Consider the following 18,311-nt stretch of genomic DNA (forward strand, 5'->3'; position numbering starts at 1 on the left):
CCACACAGGGAAGTTTTTCCCCCCGTTTCCCGACTCATTTCCCCCTTGCACCACCATCAACCCTCAGATGTTTCAACCCATCTCACACTAAGCCTGATCCCCAAACTTTCAATCCCCGTGTCCTATGGATGCTCCAAGCCCCAGCGTGTGGTTTTTGTGTTCTGATGGAAAGTGAGGACCCACTGCCAGGGCTTATCCCAAGGCTTATCCCAGGGCTTATCCTAGGGCAGAGCAGCGCGGGGAAGGGTGAGTGCTGCTGCTCACACCCTCCAGGAGCTCCGGGCACGGTGCTGGGCCACCCTGTGAGGTTACCCCATTCCTCCCTCCAGGCTCAAAGCCCGCACAAACCCCATCTCTGGCAGGATCCCCATCAGGTTCCAGGACATCCCGTTCCATGCCCTTGTCCCGAGTTGCCCTAAAGGCAGTCCCAGAGCGGGGGGGAGCAGCGAGGAGCCCGTCCCGGGGCCGCTGTCACCGCCCCGGGGCTCAGCCGCGGCCGGGCCAGCAGCAGTGGGGTTAAGCCCGGCCGGGCGGGCGGCTGGACAGGCGTCAAGGTGGTTGCTCCATCCATCCCTGCGCAGTCGGAGGGGCCGGAGAGCGGAGCGGGAGCGGGAGCAGGAGCCCTGCCCTGCCCGCCGCCATGAGCGCAGGCAAAGGTGAGGCTGGAACTGCCCTCGGCCAGGCTGGGGGGACAGGCAGGGACTGGGGGGGACACGCTCAGACTCTGCCCGGGCTCCAGTCACCCTTTACTCTCCTCCTCCTCCTCTGCTAATAACGCGTTTGGGGGGCCCCCGGCCTTCCTGGGGCGGGGGGGCTGCAGGTACCGCAGGGCAGAGCCCAAACCTGCATGGGGAGTGCAGGGATGGGCGGGGACCGTGGTAATGAGACCCTTCAGTGCCGAGAGCCCTCAAAGGGGGCAGCTGGGGAGGAAGGGGGAGAGGGTCTGGGGGCCTTTCCCCAGGAAAGGGAGAAGCTGCCGCTGCAATATAGAGATGAATTGGGGGGGTCCCCGCACCCGAGGGGTCAGAGCTGTGGCAGGAGTCGGGGGGGAGGATCTTGGACCGCTTCCCAAGGGATCCAGCCTCTGAAAACTCCCGCAGCTGCCCCGTGTGTGCATCGGGCTGGGAGTGATCCCTCCACCCCCCACCGAGCCCCACCCGGCCCAGTGGTCCCAAGGGTGTCCCCAGGGTGTCTCCTAGAGCAGCCACAGCCCTGCGCTGACAGTGTCCCCTTTCCTCCACGCCCCAGCAGGTATCCCCATCCTGCTCCCCCTGGCCCTGCTGCTGGCTGCCGCCTCCCAGCCCCCCGGGGAGCTCCCGAAGGAACCGGCAGACGGGGACGGCCCGCGCTGCCCCGGCCCCTGCGCCTGCAGCCTGGACGATTACAGCGAGGAGCTGAACGTCTTCTGCAGCGGCCGCAACCTGACCCGCCTGCCCGAGGATGTGCCCCCCAACGCCAAAGCCCTGTGGCTGGACGGCAACAACTTCACGCAGCTGCCGGCCGCCGCCTTCAGAAATTTGTCAGCCCTGGACTTCCTGGACCTGCAGAGCAGCCAGCTGGGCTCCGTGGAGCAGCACGCCTTCCACGGGCTGCGCAGCCTCTACCACCTGCACCTGGAGCGCAACCACCTCAAGCACCTGGCGCCGCACACCTTCCTGCACACCCAGAACCTCGTGTCCCTCAGCCTCAACAACAACCACTTCAGCAAGGTGGAGGAAGGGCTGTTTGCCGGGCTCTCCAACCTCTGGTACCTGAACCTGGGCTGGAACTCGCTGGTGGTGCTGCCCGACAAGGTGTTCCACGACCTGCCCAACCTGAGGGAGCTGATCCTGGCTGGGAACAAGCTGCCCTACCTCCAGCACCAGCTCTTCTGCAGCCTCACCGAGCTGAAGGAGCTGGACCTGAGCGGGAACGCGCTCAAAGGCATCAAGATCAATGTCTTTGTGAAGCTGCAGAAGCTGCAGAAGCTGTACCTGAACCACAACCAGATCAACGCCATCGCACCCCGCGCCTTCGTGGGCATGAAGTCCCTGCGGTGGCTGGACCTGTCCCACAACCGCCTGGTCTCGCTCTACGAGGACACCTTCCTGGGCCTCCTGAGCCTGCACGTCCTGCGCTTGTCCACCAACTCCATCACCGGCCTGAGGCCCAGGACCTTCAAGGACCTCCAGTTCCTGGAGGAGCTGCAGCTGGGGCACAATCGGATCCGGAGCTTGGCGGAAAGGACCTTCGAGGGGCTGGGGCAGCTGGAGGTGCTCAGCCTCAACAACAACCAGCTGCAGGACATCAGGGCAGGGGCCTTCCTGGGGCTGCACGACGTGGCCGTGATGCACTTGTCTGCCAACTGCATCAAGGTCCTGCCCGACTTTGTCTTCAAAGGGGTCACCAAACTGCACAGCCTCCACCTGGAGCACAGCTGTGTGGGCAGGATCCGGGCCAACACCTTCTCCGGGCTCTCCAGCCTGCGGCGGCTTTTCCTGCAGCACAACAGCATCTCTGTCATCGAGGACCAGAGCTTCAGCGAACTGCACGAGCTCCTAGAGCTCGACCTGAAGCACAACAGGCTGAGCCACCTCTCGCCCCGGCTCTTCGTGGGGCTGAGCAACCTGGAGTACCTCTTCCTCTCCTCCAACCAGCTCCTGGAGATCTCCCAGGACACCTTCAGCCCGCTCCAGAGACTCTTCTGGCTCGACCTCTCCCACAACCAGCTGGAGACACTGGACAACAGCGTCATCTTCCCCCTGGCCAACCTGCGGTACCTCAGCCTGAGGAACAACTCCCTGGAGACCTTCTCGGTGGCATTCCTGTGCCCCCCCTTCGCCCTGGAGCAGCTGTGGCTGGGGGGCAACAACTGGCACTGCAACTGTTCCCTGAAGGGCCTGCGGGACTTCTCCCTGCAGCACCCCGCCGTGGTGCCGCGCTTCGTGCAGTCGGTGGCCGAGGGGGACGACGCCCATGTCCCCATCTACACCTACAACAACGTCACCTGCCTGCAGCCCCCAGGCCTGGCGGGGCTGGACCTCCGTGACACTGCCCAGGAGAGCTTTGCTCACTGCTGAGCCGGGCTGGCCCTCCCAAGGACCCTCACCCACCACCCCCCTGGCCCTGGCCCGCCCTCCCCGGGGCAGCAGCAGCCGGGGCTCTGCGGCCACCCCAGACGAGCAGAGATTTGCCACCGCCTCCAGCAGCCGCCTTGCTCAGAAGATGCTGGATGGGCACCGGCCCCCCCTGGGCCTCAAACTGAGTATTTCAGTCCTTCAGTATTTAAATAGCAGCCTCCAGGGCAGAGCACGGTTGCTCCCAGCAGGAGCATCTCTGGATGGGGGAATGCTGCACCCCCCAGCCCTGCAGCCACAGCAAGGGGCAGCCCTGCCCAGGCCAGGACTTTTATGAGAAAGAACGAAGTGTTTTCCTGCCATGGAGCAGTGGAGAAATCCTAAAAGCTCCCCGAGGTTAGGGAAGGGGGCAGAGGACTTGCTGTAATGATTCCTTGCAGCAGCAGGTGTAGGCAGGGCACAGAAAGCCACTCGTTGCTCACCTGATAAATGGCAGCAGACAAATAAACCTTTGGAGCTATTGCAACCCACCTTGTAAGTTATGTTTTTTCTAAAGCTCATGCTGCCCATGGCTGGATTACTCCCCAGAGCCCCTCAGGGTGAGGGATTCAGGCTCCCTGGGGGCTCCCAGCATTTCCTGCAAGCCCTGGGTGGGTGGCACATTCCCAGGGAGGGAGCAAGAAATGCCCAGCTATCCCACAGAAGCCAACAGCCCTGAGAGATTCCAGCACTACTGCCCAGCTCTCCAAATCCCAGATAAGTGTCCAAAGGTCAGACAAAATTTTCCTGGAAAACTGCATGAGGGGAAACCTGCTCAGGTGTGGGTCCTTGTGCAGCGGGAGCAGGGCTGGATGCTGCTCCTGCTCTCCTCCAGGCAGTGCCTGCCTGCTGTAATCCAGTCTCCTAAGTGGAAATCCAGGATTTCCCTGTCTTCCCAAAACCTGACTGTGAGGGCGAGTCCCAAAGGTGGAGAGGGAGGCAGGCAGGAGGGGCTCAGAGTCCAGGAGGGAGGGAGATGAGATGCAAGACCATCACCATCACTGCTTCCCCAGCTCAACTCAAGCCTGCAAGAGGAGGCCAAGTCCCAGAGGAGCAGCAGTCCACGGGAAGAGGTGCAGGGAACAGGACACTGGGAAGTGAATGAAGCAGGAACCACCTGGGGACAGAGGAGCCCCAAGAGAACAGCTGGGACAAAGCATCCCATGAAGGGCTGCCAGGGCTGGCTCACAGCAAGGCAAGGGACAGGCTGGATCCTGACACTGTTATAGGAGAGATTTAGCTGAATTCCAGCAAGGAAACCAGGGAAAAGCAGGAAGCACCTTGATGCACGTGCAGGGCCGAGACAGAGACACAGCGGGGCCTGAAGCCATGGAGAAACAGAAGTCGCAGACTTGCATTTTAAAAAAGTGTTTACTGCCTGGAACCTTGAAAAACATTCCTGAGTCACACAAGGCCGGCAGGCCCAAGGCCTGGCTTCCAGCACGATGGGATGCAGCTCCCAGACACCTCCTGAAGGCATTTCCACAGCCCAGCCCACATTGTGCCCTCACCAGCCCATCAGGGACCAGCGAGCCGAGAATTCCGAGCACAGGGGCCTGGCCTGGCTCCACATGGGAGCACACAGCATGACCCAGCCACTGAAGCAAGTCCTGTGAGCATCAGGCAGGGGCAGCAGCACATGGAGCCACGATCCAGGTGATCAGAGCCATGTGGGAACGCTGAGGGAAGAACAGCACTTGACACTGCAGCTCCAGTCTCTGAGTCTGAGGCGATGCAGCTACTTCCCTCTGGGACTGGCAGCAGCAGCAGTGATCTGTGCTCCCCCTCCCTCCCTCACACCCCAGTGAGACAGTTTGAGTTAAACAGCTCCTGCATCCTCTTCCCGCTGCTGGGGCTGCCAGTCTGGCACCAGTCCAGCTCCACACCCTCCTCAGGAGCTCCTCTGCGATGTATCCAAGATCTGCTGGGCAATGTGAGTCAGGGCAGGGAAGGCAGAGCTCTTGGGAAACTCTTGGATGAAGTCTCTGCCTTCTTCCAAGCTCTGGCTGAGCTGGGGGTCCAGGGGCACGCAGCCTGTGGGACAGGGGAGGGGAGAGTGAGAGCTCGCTCCCTGTATGGCCAAGGTCTGCAGCGAGGATAAAAAACACACTGCCACAGCCAACTCCAGGGAAAGTGGCAGGGAAGAGCCACCACTGCCCTCCCTGAGCTCTCCAGGAGACAATTCTCACCTGAAACCACTTCCTCTGGGTCCAAGACCCCAGCCCACCCTGGTGCTTCATGAGAGGGGCTCTCCCACCTGACCCCAGCCCTGTCCAGGGACAGGGTTCAGCCCTCAGCTCCCATTTCTCAGGAAGGCTCCAGACATTCCAACATGGCTCTCACGGAGCTCCAGGCCTGTTGACACTGTCACCAGGATGTCAGCAGTCAGAGCAGGCTGCTGGCATCACCAGCTCTGCCCCAGCAGGGCCAGGAGCCCGCTATGAGGACTTTGGAAGGCAGAGAAGCGAAGCACAAACCTCAGCTCTGCCCAGGTGCCCGGGGCTCACAGCCCAGCCCACCTGCCCCTGTGCTGCTCCTTCTCTGTGCTCAGCCCTCCCAGAGCACCACGAGATCAGCCCTGAGCAGAACTCTGCTCGAGGCCACTCACCCAGGAAGGGCACTCCGGCGTGCTTGGCCAGCTCCTCACCTCCCCCTTTGGAGAAGATGTTTGTGCATTCCTGAAGGAGGAAGAGCAGTGAGTCAGGAAGGCCAGAGCCCCGTGTGACAGGGCAGGAGCTGCCAGGCCCTGAGCACAGCCAGCTTGCCCTCCACCCTCCAGCCCCAGGCATTCCCTGTGCCCCCGCCCTCTCCCAGAGCTCCTCAGGAGAGCAGAGCCCAAAGCTGGCAGCGCCTCCTCTCCCGGGCTCACGGCATCACCCTCATGGCATTTCCCAATTCTCCACCCAAGGCTCAGCACCCCACTACCACCCTACCACAAGGAAGAGCCCACAACAGCCCCCAGGCTGGACAGTGAGGTCAGGAGAGCTCACAGAGCAGTGGGGACACACGAAGCCGCTCATGTTCTCCACGATGCCGAGGATCTGCAATCCCGCCTTCCGACAGAACGTCAGCTCCCGCCTCACATCCCCCACGGACACAGCCTGGAATTGAGGGGGAACAGCAGGAACTGGGGATCCCTCTGGCCATGCTGACTGTGGCTCCAGAGCAGATAAGCAGAGCAAGCATCCACAGACAGCCCTGTGCAAACCCTGGGGTGCATCTTCCCCCTTCCAAACCTGCTGCCTGCCAGGAATTCCATCCCGTGTCCTACCTGAGGAGTGGTGACCAGGATGGCTCCGAGCAGCTGGTGGGGCCTCAAGGCCTCCACGGTGGAGATGTGCTCGTCGGACGTGCCCGGCGGTGTGTCCACGATGAGGAAGTCCAGGTCCCCCCAGGCCACATCGGTGACAAACTGTTTGATCAAAGCTGTGGAAATCAAAGAGCCAGATTAAAAAAACCCAAACCACAAGGGGCCTCAGCAGGTGGCTTGGGAGCCAGGGGACAGGCCCCAGGGAGAGGGGACAAGGCTGTCTGTCAGCACAACATGTGCTGCACTCTCCCCATCTGAGTGATTTCGACCCATCCTTGTGGAACAGGAGCTTCGCTGCCCCAGGGAGTAACCTCTCCAAGAGGGTTCACAGGAGGTTTCAGCAGCAGCAAACCCCGGCATTACCGTTTTTCTTGGGTCCCCTCCACACCACAGCATCGTCTGGCCTCTCCAGCAGAAAGCCGATGGACATGAGGGCGATGGCCTTGTCCTGGCCCACGAAGACGGGGACCCAGCCGCTGTCACACTGGTGCACGGCGCTGTCCTGCACCCTCAGCATGCGGGGGATGCTGGGGCCACACAGGTCCACGTCCAGGATCCCCACCTGGGGACAGGCACAGCTCTTCAGACAGGTCCAGCAGGGTGGGCTCAGAAAGCCCCGACCACCCAAACGTGGGCTGCTCACAGCACTTCCACAACAGCCTCTGCAGCTCAGCAGCCACGCTTGAAACACAAATCCTTTAAATTTCATATGCCTCCTGACCTCCCTCTCCCCGAGGAGCATCTCCTGGGTGTTTCCAAGTGCTTTATGCCAGAACTCAAGTGGCACTGGCTGCACAGAGCCTTTAAAAAGATCCTCAGGGAATTCAGTCTGTCTCCTGCCCACACATTTCCTTTTTATCCCCATTTTAGGAATCCTTGAGCTCACCCACTTCACAAAGCAACAAAGTCATGTCCCAGTGCCCATTTCAACAACAAATACTGGGTGATTTAATAAAACAGAGAAAAGAGAAATAACTGCAGTACCTGATCCAGTTACCTGAACTGGATCACACTATCACAAGTTGCATTTTCACAGACAAGCCACATACTGCCCACTAAGGACACCCACTTGGAAAGGGTGGGCAAAATCCAGCCCAGCTGAAGGCTGGAAGGGAAAAGCCAGAGCTCAGTAGCCCAAACCCTCACTCACCCTCTTCCCAGCGTTCCGCAGCGCCAGGGCCAGCTCGGTGGAGAGGGTGCTCTTCCCAACGCCGCCCTTCCCGGACAGCACGAGCAGGATGTGCTGCACCCCGGCCAGGTTGGTTCTCTCTGCAAGTATATCACAGAATCATGGAATACCCTGAGCCAGAGTGACCAACAGGGATCAGCCAGTCCAGCTCCTGGCCCTGCAAAGACACCCCAAAATCCCACCCCGGGCATCCCTGGCAGCGTTGTCCAAACACCCCTGGAGATATGGCAGCCTCGGGGCTGTGCCCATTCCCTAGGAAGCCTGGGCAGTGCCTGAACCCTCTGGGGGAAGAACCTAAACCTCCCCTGGCACAGCTCCAGGCGTTCCCTGGTCCTGTCCCTGTCACAGGGAGCAGAGATCAGAGCTGCCCCTCGGGAGAAGCCTCAGTGTAAGGCACTGGGACAGAGGAGGTGGATGTGCCACAGGCTTTTCGTCATCAGAAAAGGGACAATGAGAACAATGGCAATAAAACACTGAGCGTGGGCAGCAAAAGCTTGTTCCCATGACCTAAGTGGCCATTGGGCAGCAGAGCAATAAACACGCACTGGGCTCATGAGGCTCAGCCCGGGCATGGCCGGAGGCTGATGGTGACCTCAAGTCCTTGGCGTTTCCTTCCTTCATGCCACACCAGTCGCTTCCTGCCAGTCCCCTCCCTCCATTCCCTGCTGTGTGTCAGCGCTCCCGGCTCTGCTTTGGGCTCAGCTCCCCAGAGCACGGAGCGCTCGGGACCCGTGTCCCCGGCCCTGGGCAGCACAGGGGGCAGCGGGGCCACAGCCGGCAAACAGCAGCCGCCCGGCCGGGGCCGCGTTCCGGGCGCCCCGACACCACCGGGCACGGACTCACCGGGGCTGGCCCGGCAGCGGAGCGGCACCGGCGGCATGGAGCCCGCACGCACCATGGCAGAGCTCATCCGCGCCTCCGCCGACGGTAAAGGCCACGGGCTCCACAACGGGGAGGGGGGGAGAAGGGGCCCGGGGAGGGCGAGACGGGGCCCCGCAGCGAGGAGAGCCCGGGACACCGCCCGGGGACAGCGGCAGCCCCACGCCGGGCCCGGGCACTCGGCGTTGTCTGCCGCGAGAGCCAGGCCCGGGCCCCTGGCAAGGCTCAGCGCCACCTCCCGATACCCAGTGCCGGCCGCCTGTGGGAGCCCGGCCCGGGCCGGCGCTCCCCTCACCGGGAGTCGGGCCGAACACCGCGGCACCGCCTCGGCCCGATAACCTCGGAACTCAGCGGGACTGGGTCCTAACCCCCCGCTAGGCCCGGTTATTAAACTTGGGACGTCCCCGGAGAGGCGAGAAGGGCCTCGCCAGGCCGAGACCCTGGATCCCCCGGGCCGCGGCCACTCCACCGCTCACCCCCGGCCGTCTCCTCCATGTTGCCTCCCCGCATCGCCCGCTTCCGTCTTCCGCCGGCCCGCGGCCCCGCCCCCTCGGACTGACAGGTGCTATGTCCAATCGCCGGCCGCACTCCCACCGGAGAACCTGCCCCCCAGAGCTTCGCACCCAATCCACTTCTCGTGCCCCCCTCGCATCAGCCAATGGGTTTAGTGCTTTCCCTTCGCGAGCGGCCTCCCAATGGCGCCACTCTCTGGCGATTGGCACACAGAGCAGCCAATGACGCCGGGCTCTCTCAGACCCCGCCCCCTCCGGCCCCCTCCAGCTGTGAGTGACAGCCCGCTCAACCAACGGCGCAGGGGCGCGGCGCGGCCGCAGCCAATGGGTGCCTGAGGGCGGTGCCGGGAGGGGATTGTTTATGTCCCGGGAGGGGAAAGTAGGTCAGAGCGCCGCGGGGCCGGGCCGGGTCAGCGCTGGCAGGTGGGCTGCGGGCTTGGGGGCCGGGCCGGAGGTGGGGGCCGTGGGTTGGGGTTTGGCTCAGGGCGGGCCGGGGTTGTGCGACCTAAGCGCGGTGGCCTGGCTGGCCCGGCCCGGTCCTGTCCGGTGGGCCTCAGTTGCCGGGACAGCCGGGACTCCTGTGCCCGCCCTCGGTGGAGCCGTTCCCTCCGCGGCCAAGGGGCCGGGCCGGGTCCGCCGGGCCCCTCGGTGCCGGGGCAGCGCTGGGGCAGCGCGGGTCACGCCGCAGCATCGCCTGGGGCCCCCGGAAAGGCCTCGGCGGGCTCAGGGCCCTCAGGGGTAAGCGCCTTTTTGTAGCGCTGCTGCTGTGACAGTAGGAGCGGGACAGTGGCCGTCCCCTCTGCTGGCACTGCTGAGGCATCTCCATTGCTGGGGGCAGTTCTGGTCAAGAAAGAAATTGGTGGGCTGGAGCTTGTCTAGGGAAGGGGCTGGGGCACCAGGAGCAGCTGAGGGAGCTGGGAAAGGGGCTTAGCCTGGAGAAAAGGAGGCTCAGGGGGGACCTTGTGGCTCTGCACAACTCCCTGACAGGAGGGGACAGCCGGGGGGGCCGGGCTCTGCTCCCAGGGAACAGGACAAGGGGAAACGGCCTCAAGTTGTGCCAGGGGAGGTTTACATTGGATATTGGGAATATTCCTTCATGGAAAGGGTAGTCAGGCACTGGCACAGCTGCCTAGGGTAGCGCTGGAGTGCCCATCCTTGGAGGCTTTTAAAAGACATGTGGATGTGGCACCTGGGGACACAGTCAGTTGTGGCCTTGGCAGTGCTGGGGGAATGGTTGGACTCGTTGATCCGAGAGATCTCTTCCAGCCACAATGATTCCATGACTGACTCTGCCATCAGTGCTGGATCATGTACTGCGGTCTCTGTGCTGATCTAAGCCCCAGCCTTAGCGAGGGCCTGGGAGAGCAGAGCAGCTCTGTTGGGCTGCTGTAGGTGCTCAAGAAAGCTGGAGAAGGGGTTTCTGCTGTGCTTTGAGGTGCTTTCCCAGCATGGCTGTGCGAGCCCTGTGATTTCAGCAGGAAAGATTTCCAGAGCCCTTCAAAGCATCCATGGGCTGGTGCACAACTGGCTGTGGCTTGGCCTGGCCTGCTTTTCCAGGAGCTGCTGTCCCACTGGGGACTGAGACACAGGAGGAACAGTGCCAGGTGCTTTATGGCAGGCTCTGGCTTGGGGCTGAGCTGAGGGAGAGGGTTCAAGGGTTACATCCCTGAGGGTGCCTCTTGGTGGGGAGTTGAATCCTGCAAAGATTAATTTCAGGCAGGTGAGACTGGAAGCTGAGGTTTCCCTGTCACATCCAGTGCAGTGGTCCTGTGTGGGAGCTGGCGTGGCCTGTCAGGCTGTGCACAGGGAAGGAGGCTCAGGAAATGTGTCTCTGAACAACCTCTCTGTTGGGCTGGAGACAGGCTGCTGCTTCCCTTCTGGCTCTTGTCCTTGAGGCAAGCTGGGACAGGTCTGTTACAAGCTTGGTTTCCCCCCAGTGAGCAGGAAAGCGGTTTTCTCTTCCTTTCCAAGCACTGAGAGCAAAGTCTTCCATCAGTTGCAGATGGACAGTCTTCCCTGGAGATAGACGGGTGGCAGGGGGGTCAGAGCCAGGACAGGTGCTGGAGGGTTGCTGGGCACCAGGGAGGCTGTGTCTTGGAGCAGCCTGGTTAGTGGAAGGGGGCGGAACGAGATGAGCTTGAAGGTCCTTCCAACCCAAAGGACTCTGTGATTCTGACAGCCCTGAAGCTTCCCAGGCCAGGTGAGAGGTGGCTGCTGGATCCAGTTCCTGCAGAGGGGCAGCTGCTGCCACCACTGCTGGATACTGGGAGCATTTCTAAGGGGCCAGCTGACCACTTGGCTCAGGGAGAAGTTGACCATGGCTGGAGAAGGAGGTTGAAGTTTGCAGAGGCTCGTGATGTGGATGGAACCTTGGCTGATCTCGTGCCGGTGCCCCCGGGGGTGTCTGGTGAGGCAGGGAGTGGCCGTGGCAGCAGTGTAACCCCGTGTTCTTTCCCCAGCCTACCTGTGCGGGGCCGGCATGGCGCGGCGCCCGCGGAGCAGCCGGGCCTGGCGCTTCGTCCTGAGCGGGGTGCGGCGCGAGGCTGACGGCCGGCCAGGGCCGCGGGGCTGGGGCTACGACTCCGACGGGCAGGTAGGCCGGGCTCGGGAGGCGCTGGGCACCACAGGGGACCTTCTCCTGTCCCTGACACCAGGTCTGAGCTGGCCAAAAGCAGAAAGGATTTAGTAATGGTCAGTATTGATACTCAGCTAAATGCATTTTTAAGCGTAGAATGGGTGGGTCATGCATAAAGTATATACAGTATTTTTATTTTTATTTTTTTTGTAAGTAGAGCTCTAGGTAGGTGTTTGAAGTAGATCGGTTCTCTAATCTGGCTGGCTGTGCTCCCTCCTGGGCTGTGAGGGGCTTGGAGATGGTGGTGGAGATCGCAGGGCAGTGTCTCCAGACTGAAATTTTCTCACATTTCCTGCTCTATGATGTGAACCTCACTTCAGAACCTGGTCCAGGTGTGCTGGACATGGGAGCACAGCAGGGAGAGCAAAACAGTGCAAGGAGTGACTGATTTGCCTCTGCCATCCTTCCCTATTTCCCTAATTCTTGAGTGTGTGAGTTGAGTTCCCTGTGCAGTGGTGGGGACACAAGGAGCTGCTCCAGGAGCATCAGAGCCACACTGAAGCCAGGAGGCTCTGCCAGAGCACAGTGTCCAAACCCAGGCACTGTGCTCCCAGAAAATGAAACGTTTTCTGTCCCTGCAATCACAGGAAGGACAGGATTTCTAGGATTTCTAACTTTCTGGGAAAGTTAGAAGTTAGGAAAGACAGAACCCAAGCTCTTGGGTCTGCAGGCCAAAGAAGGAGGCCTGGGCAGTAGGTATGTTAGCCCAAGTAGTTTCAATTCCCTGTCTTACACAGCTGCAAGAACAGGAGTTTAAAGGATTTTTGTCACTAAATACCCCTGACCATGGGGGTGAATAACAAGCAGGTAGACCTGAGCAGCACGTAAACCTAGAGTAACTGCAGCCAGTGATAAGAGAGTCCCTTAGGCAACACCATAACACAGGAGTGAAGCTGGGCTGTGACTCTCAGTGTCCAGTCTAGGATCGCTTTGGTCTCTTGGCACTGGGGAACAGTAAATCAGGTTTTTGTATTCATGAAAGTAAAGAAAAGCCCTTTAATCCTGCCCTGGCTTCCCCGTGGGCCTGTCTGCAGTGCTGTCCTGAGGAGCTGCAGCCATGTTGCTCAGGTGGCTCCCTTTGTTCTGCCCTCTCTCCCTTTTCTTCCTTGTGCCTCCCAGCCTCTTCACAACCTCTCCAGAGCAGTGCTCAGCCCTGCTGATGGCTGGAATGTGCCTGGTGAAAGCCAAAGCTTTAACACAGAATTTCCTTCAATATGTGTGTGTTCCAGACTTAGGCTGTCACCCTGCTGTGACAGCTCCCTGTCCCTGGCAGGCACAAAGAATGTCACTGCACCACAGAGTGCTGAGGGGTCCCTGCAGCTCACAGGCACTATTCATGTCCCAAAGCAGGGTAATTCCATGGGCACAGCCTTCCTGTGTGACAGGCCAGGCCTGACATGAGCCTGGGGTATGTCCCAGCCCAGCTCCCGCACCCAGGGGTGCCCAGCAGTGAGCGTTCCCTGTTCTCCCCAGCAGCACAGCGACTCTGATTCGGAGCCAGAGTTTTCCTCCCTGTCTCCCTCCATCCCGAGCGCCATCCCTGTGACTGGAGAGTCCTACTGCAACTGTGAGAACCAGAGTGAAGCTCCCTACTGTTCCAGCCTGCACGCCCTGCACCGCGTCCGCGACTGCCGCTGTGGCGAGGAGGACGAGTGTAAGGGGTTCCCCTGGGGCTGGGGATGGGGGGAGCCCTGCAGTGTCCTGTTCCTGTCCCAGCATTCCTTCGTTTACATCCTGAGGCTGTAGGAGGATTACCAGCCCGTGCCTGCTGTCATGTTTCCGGGCTCAGGGCTGATGCTGTTACAGCGTCAGCACTCACCTCTGGGACCTGCTTTCCGGTCTGGCTTAGGCCCCAGTGAAACAGAGCCGGTGCTTAGGGCCCTCCTGATCCCTGCAGGGGCTGGCAGGGTGCCTGGCTTAGAGCATGGGATGGGCTTGGGCTGAGGGGGAGAGCCTGGACACGGCAGAGCCACCCCTTGATCCCATGAGGAGCGTGAGGAGAAGGGAGGGTCTGCGCGGTGTCAGCCAGAGTTGGGCCGGGTGAATGCTGAGAGCTTTGGAGCACTGATCCATCCCTGGGGGGACACTGCAGAGTAGTTCAGGCCTCAAGCAGGTCTCTGATGTGCACAGCTTAAGATTTATCCTCTTAAACAATAAGGGAAATATAAACAAACCCAGCAACAGGCCTTCAAAACAAACATCTGCCTGTGCTTTGGCTTGGGGCTCGGTCCCTGAGGGCCTTTGCCCATCCTTGTCCCCTCTGTGCTTCCTCAACAGATTTTGACTGGGTGTGGGATGACCTGAACAAGTCAACGGCCACGCTGCTGACGTGTGACAACCGCAAGGTGAACTTCCACATGGAGTACAGCTGTGGCACGGCCGCCATCCGCGGCAACAAGGAGCTGGCGGAGGGGCAGCACTTCTGGGAGATCAAGATGACCTCCCCGGTGTATGGCACTGACATGGTACGTGTGGGGCACACAGAAATGCCCAGGATTTTGGACAGGGGCTGGCAGGATGAGATTCCACCACAGCAGATGAGGTTTGAGGCTGTCTGGAAGTGCACAAGTCATGGGGACCTGATGAGATGCATCCCTGGGATCTGAGGGAGCTGGTGGATGAAGTGGCTTAGCCACTATCCGTCATACTGGAGAAACTGTGGCAGTATGGTGAGGTTCCCAGTGACTGGAAAAGAGGAAACACAACCCCCATTTTTAGAAAGGGAAATGAGGAAGATCTGGGGAAGTACAGGCTGACCAGTCTCACTTCTGGGCCTGGCAATCATGGAGCAGATCCTTTTGGAAACTATGCAACGGCACATGGAAAAAGTGGATGTGATTGATGACATCCATCATGGCTTCACTAAGGGATTCAGTGGCCTTCTGTGAAGGGGTTGCAGTGTTGGTGGAGGAGGGAAGAGGAACTGGTCTCAACTACCTGGATTTGTGCAAAGCATTTGTTGTATTTCCTTGCACAGCATCCTTGTCTCTAACCTGCAGAGACATGGGTTTGACAGAGGGACCACTTGGTGGGTATGGAATTGTCTGGATGGTCACAAGCAAAGAGTTGGGAGTCAACAGAGACCAGTGACAAGTGACATTGCTCATGGGCTGGCATTGGGACCAGTATTGTTTCATGTCTCTGCTGGGGACATGGACAGTGGGATCAGACCACCCTTGGCCAGACTGGAGCTGACACGCAGCTGTGTGGGAGGTGAGGGATGGGGCATCCAGAGAGACATGCACAGGCTGGAGAGGTGGTGCGTGGGGAAAAAGGTTGAACAAGACCCAAGTGCTGGTGTTGCACCTGGGTCAGGGCAATCCCAAGCACCAATCCAGGCTGGGTCAAGATGGGAGCGAGAGCAGCCCTGGAGAAGGACAGGCAGTGCTGGAGGATGAGAACTGGACATGGCCTGGCCATTAGCACCCAGAACTCCCCATGCCCTGGGCTGAGCCCCCAGCGTGGGCAGCAGGAGGGGGGGATTCTGCCCCTCTGCCCCCTCAGGTGAGACCCCACCTGCAGAGCTGCCTCCAGCCCCAGGGCCAACAGCAGCAGGACCTGGAGCTGCTGGAGAGAGTCCAGGGGAGGCCATAGAGATGCCCCAAGGGCTGGAGCCCCTCTGGAGCCAGGCTGGGAGAGCTGGGGGTGCTCACCTGGAGAAGAGAAGGCTCCAGGGAGAGATCAGAGTCCCTTCCAGGGCCTAAAGGGGCTCCAGGAGAGCTGGAGAGGGATGAGGGACAGGGGTCTGGAGAAGGGGAAATGGCTTCCCACTGCCAGAGGGCAGGGTTAGATGGAATATTAGGAAGGAACTGTTCCCTTGGAGGGTGAGGAGGCCCTGGCACAGGGTGCCCAGAGAAGCTGTGGTTGCCCCTGGATCCCTGGAAGTGTCCAAGGCCAGGTTGGGATGGGACTTGGAGCAGCCTGGGCTAGTGGGAGGTGTCCCTGCCCACAGCAGGGGCAGGGCTGTGAGATGAGCTTTACAATTACTTCCAACTGAAACCATTCTGTGACTCTGTGAACAGGACAGTTCTCCAGCAGTTTAGCTGGGCCTCCTCACTTATCAAAGGAAATTGGAGCTGGGAGCCTTCAGCTTCACCCTCTGACTTGGTTTCACCAGTCCCTCTGGGTGTTTTGGGCTGAGCCAGGAAGAGGAGGGAAGAACAGGAGGTGGAATCTTGGTTGTGTTCTGTTGCTTGAAAAGACCCTGAGCTTGTGTTCTTACTCCCTGCTTTGCCTCTCAGATGGTGGGGATTGGGACGTCGGATGTGAACCTGGACAAGTACCGCCACACCTTCTGCAGCCTGTTGGGCAAGGACGAGGACAGCTGGGGACTTTCTTACACAGGTAACAGGGATAGGGTGGCTGGGTGAGGAGCAGTAGCACAAGAGATGCCACCAGACCTGTGAATCCCTTCATTAAGGACACCAGAGCAGCTGCTGGCAGCTTGCAGCCCTTACAGCATCTCTCCTGGCCCATTTTTTGCAAAGCCCTTAGACCTGGTGTGGGACCCTGCCAGGGCACCAGGGTACTACTGTCACATCACCACTTGGGGTTTCAGTGCTGCTCCCTGTGCTCTGGAGTTGACTAAAACCTCAACTTTCCCCTTTCCACCAGCCACTCTGGGATGGGAGGGCAGGGGCCAGTTTTTGGCACTGAGTGAGGCTGTACGAGCACCATGGGAGTCATCAATTCCTGGAGTGCAGGTTTTCCACAGAATGCCATTTTTGGGTGTGTTTTCAGGACTGCTGCATCACAAAGGGGACAAAACAAATTTCTCCTCGAGGTTTGGCCAAGGCTCCATTATTGGGGTGCATTTGGACACGTGGCACGGGACACTCACATTCTTCAAGAACCGCAAGTGCATAGGTGAGAGCCAGGGATGGGGTGGGAGGAACTCGAGTCTGGCTGCAGCAGAAAACACTGGAAAAGCAGAAGATCAAGGTGTGAAATGCGTGGGAGGAAGGTCACATTTGTTGTTTAATAGATTGGGATTTATGGAAAGCTTTTCCCAACAGCTTTGCAGTTAACGTGTTGGGGTCGGTGGTAGGGGGGAGATCCCCGTGTCTAAACTAACATGCCCTCCCTGGTGCTGTGCCCTGGCAGGGGTGGCAGCCACAAAGCTGCAGAACAAGAAGTTTTACCCCATGGTGTGCTCGACGGCGGCCAAGAGCAGCATGAAGGTGATCCGGTCCTGCACCAGCTGCACGTCCCTGCAGTACCTGTGCTGCTTCCGCCTGCGCCAGCTCCTGCCCGACTATGTGGACACGCTGGAGGTGCTGCCCCTGCCCCCCGGACTCAAGCAGGTGCTGCACAACAAACTGGGCTGGGTCTTGAGCATGAACTATAGCACGTCAAAGCCTTCCTCCTCCTCGTCCTCGGGGAGCGACTCAGACAGCTCGTGCGGCTCGGATGCGGAGGCCTGCCAAAGGAAGAGGTGCAGGAGGACATAATGGCTCTGCACGCCAGCTGGGTGGGGTTTGTTGCGTTGTCTGCAAGGGCCAGTCAAGCCTGATGCACCTCTTCCTTCTGGAGACATCCATCTTTACGTGTTGGCAAAGATTTCTCCAGTGCTGTGGAAATCTTTGGCCTCAACATCCATCACAGGCATTAAGGAGAGTTGCTGGCTCCAAGAGGTGCCAGTTCTGACACAAGAAATTTGTGGTGAATTATCTGAGCTTCATCTTCTGACTTGCTATGGAAGCCAGCACCTCTTCCTGAAGGATCTCTCTTCTCCCTGTTGGCACAGACAACATTTAAGAAATTGGACTTGATGACAGGAGTTGGACTCGATAATCTTCCTGGCTCCCTTCCAGCTCAGGATGTTCTGTGGTGATTAAGGCGGCCCCCTGGCTGGAGTGTACTGGATTCCAGTCAGATAACGGACCTGACTCATGGAGACAATCCCAGGCCAGTCCTCTCCTCTCCTCTCTCTGTGTGTAGGTTTGGTGTCTGCCATGACCTCGTCCCACTCTGGGGCACGACGGAGCAGCAGCTGGAGGGAAAGAGCCCCCAGAGACACTGCTGGGAGCAGCTAGAGGAGCTGAGCTGTGGGTGGTCTTCCTCGAGCCCCTGCGGACTTTTAATTGCTTTGCATGTTGGTTCCTGCTGCTTCTCCTCTGTCCAAGACTGTGTTAAACTGTAATAATAAATATAGAAGCTGTCTGTTGTTCCTCTTGGGGCCCTTGAAGGCAGGAGCTGCAGGTGCTTGTCAAAAGTAGCCTGGGCAGCAGCATGGAGGGGAGGTTTTGGCTGCAGCAGTTGTGTGTCAGAGCTGGAGGAGGTGAAGGCAGCAGAGATCCCCAAGGCTCCTGTGCTTCCCGCTGAAGCAGAAGTATGGCTGGAGTGATGTTCAGTGGAGCCAGGCTGATGCCTGTGGCTGTGCACTGGAAGGGAGGCTGCAGGGTTTATAGTGCCTGTCCTCTGGCAGGTCATGCTGGGACAAACACCCCAAACCCCCACCCCAGAGCCTGGCAGTCAGAGCAGCCCCTCCAAGACTTTGTGGCCCTGCTGAGGGGAAATGCTGGATTAGGATCTGGACAAGTGGCCTCATGCCACTGCCAGGGAATGGGCTCTGTGCTCCCATAGGACCAGTGCCAATCCAGGCCAGTCCCTATAGGGCCTGTTGTCAGCTCATGGGGCTTTTCCCCAGCCTTTGAACTCTCCTCTGGTGGACAGTTGAGAAGTCAGGGCT

At 59.7% G+C, this 18,311-nt stretch overlaps 3 protein-coding genes across 8 annotated transcripts; 2 read left to right on the forward strand and 1 right to left on the reverse strand.

The window, feature by feature from the left end:
* Nucleotides 1-640: 640 nt before the first annotated feature.
* Nucleotides 641-3,582, forward strand: IGFALS (insulin like growth factor binding protein acid labile subunit). Its single transcript, XM_066198490.1, has 2 exons — nt 641-656; nt 1,252-3,582. The coding sequence occupies exons 1-2, from the start codon at nt 641-643 to the stop codon at nt 3,057-3,059; spliced, it is 1,824 nt and encodes a 607-aa protein (XP_066054587.1). The 3' UTR covers nt 3,060-3,582.
* An 865-nt stretch (nt 3,583-4,447) lies between these two features.
* NUBP2 (NUBP iron-sulfur cluster assembly factor 2, cytosolic) lies at nt 4,448-9,032 on the reverse strand. 5 transcript variants are annotated; one of them, XM_066198093.1, is made up of 7 exons: nt 8,950-9,032; nt 7,556-7,674; nt 6,769-6,967; nt 6,367-6,521; nt 6,086-6,196; nt 5,704-5,773; nt 4,448-5,129 (listed from the first exon to the last, which is right to left on the reverse strand). In XM_066198093.1, the coding sequence occupies exons 1-7, from the start codon at nt 8,981-8,983 to the stop codon at nt 4,987-4,989; spliced, it is 831 nt and encodes a 276-aa protein (XP_066054190.1). In that variant the 5' UTR covers nt 8,984-9,032; the 3' UTR covers nt 4,448-4,986. The 5 variants fall into 5 exon arrangements, with proteins under 5 accessions (XP_066054190.1, XP_066054188.1, XP_066054191.1 ...); XM_066198091.1 differs by having other exon boundaries at nt 6,029-6,196; XM_066198094.1 differs by lacking the exon at nt 8,950-9,032 and adding an exon at nt 8,490-8,941 and having other exon boundaries at nt 6,029-6,196.
* Nucleotides 9,033-9,342: 310 nt separating this feature from the next.
* SPSB3 (splA/ryanodine receptor domain and SOCS box containing 3) lies at nt 9,343-17,782 on the forward strand. 2 transcript variants are annotated; one of them, XM_066198088.1, is made up of 7 exons: nt 9,343-9,408; nt 11,445-11,578; nt 13,094-13,274; nt 13,898-14,085; nt 15,862-15,964; nt 16,361-16,486; nt 16,724-17,782. In XM_066198088.1, the coding sequence occupies exons 2-7, from the start codon at nt 11,465-11,467 to the stop codon at nt 17,068-17,070; spliced, it is 1,059 nt and encodes a 352-aa protein (XP_066054185.1). In that variant the 5' UTR covers nt 9,343-9,408; nt 11,445-11,464; the 3' UTR covers nt 17,071-17,782. The 2 variants fall into 2 exon arrangements, with proteins under 2 accessions (XP_066054185.1, XP_066054186.1); XM_066198089.1 differs by having other exon boundaries at nt 13,097-13,274.
* The last annotated feature ends 529 nt before the right edge of the window (nt 17,783-18,311 follow it).

The sequence above is a fragment of the Chamaea fasciata genome, unplaced genomic scaffold (assembly GCF_029207755.1).
Source record: "Chamaea fasciata isolate MVZ Bird 193981 ecotype frontalis unplaced genomic scaffold, bChaFas1.0.hap1 SCAF_16, whole genome shotgun sequence".
NCBI lineage: Eukaryota > Metazoa > Chordata > Aves > Passeriformes > Sylviidae > Chamaea > Chamaea fasciata.

Coding starts and splice junctions, on each gene's coding strand:
- NUBP2 (XM_066198090.1), bottom strand. CDS start 8,492: ATGGTGCGTGCGGGCTCCATGCCGCCGGTGCCGCTCCGCTGCCGGGCC. Junction 6,968..7,555: donor TGCGGAACGCTGGGAAGAGG/GTGAGTGAGGGT, acceptor GCCTGTCCCCAG/GTGGGGATCCTGGACGTGGA. Junction 6,197..6,366: donor TCCTGGTCACCACTCCTCAG/GTAGGACACGGG, acceptor CCTCAATTCCAG/GCTGTGTCCGTGGGGGATGT.
- SPSB3 (XM_066198088.1), top strand. CDS start 11,465: ATGGCGCGGCGCCCGCGGAGCAGCCGGGCCTGGCGCTTCGTCCTGAGC. Junction 13,275..13,897: donor CTGTGGCGAGGAGGACGAGT/GTAAGGGGTTCC, acceptor CTTCCTCAACAG/ATTTTGACTGGGTGTGGGAT. Junction 16,487..16,723: donor CAAGAACCGCAAGTGCATAG/GTGAGAGCCAGG, acceptor GTGCCCTGGCAG/GGGTGGCAGCCACAAAGCTG.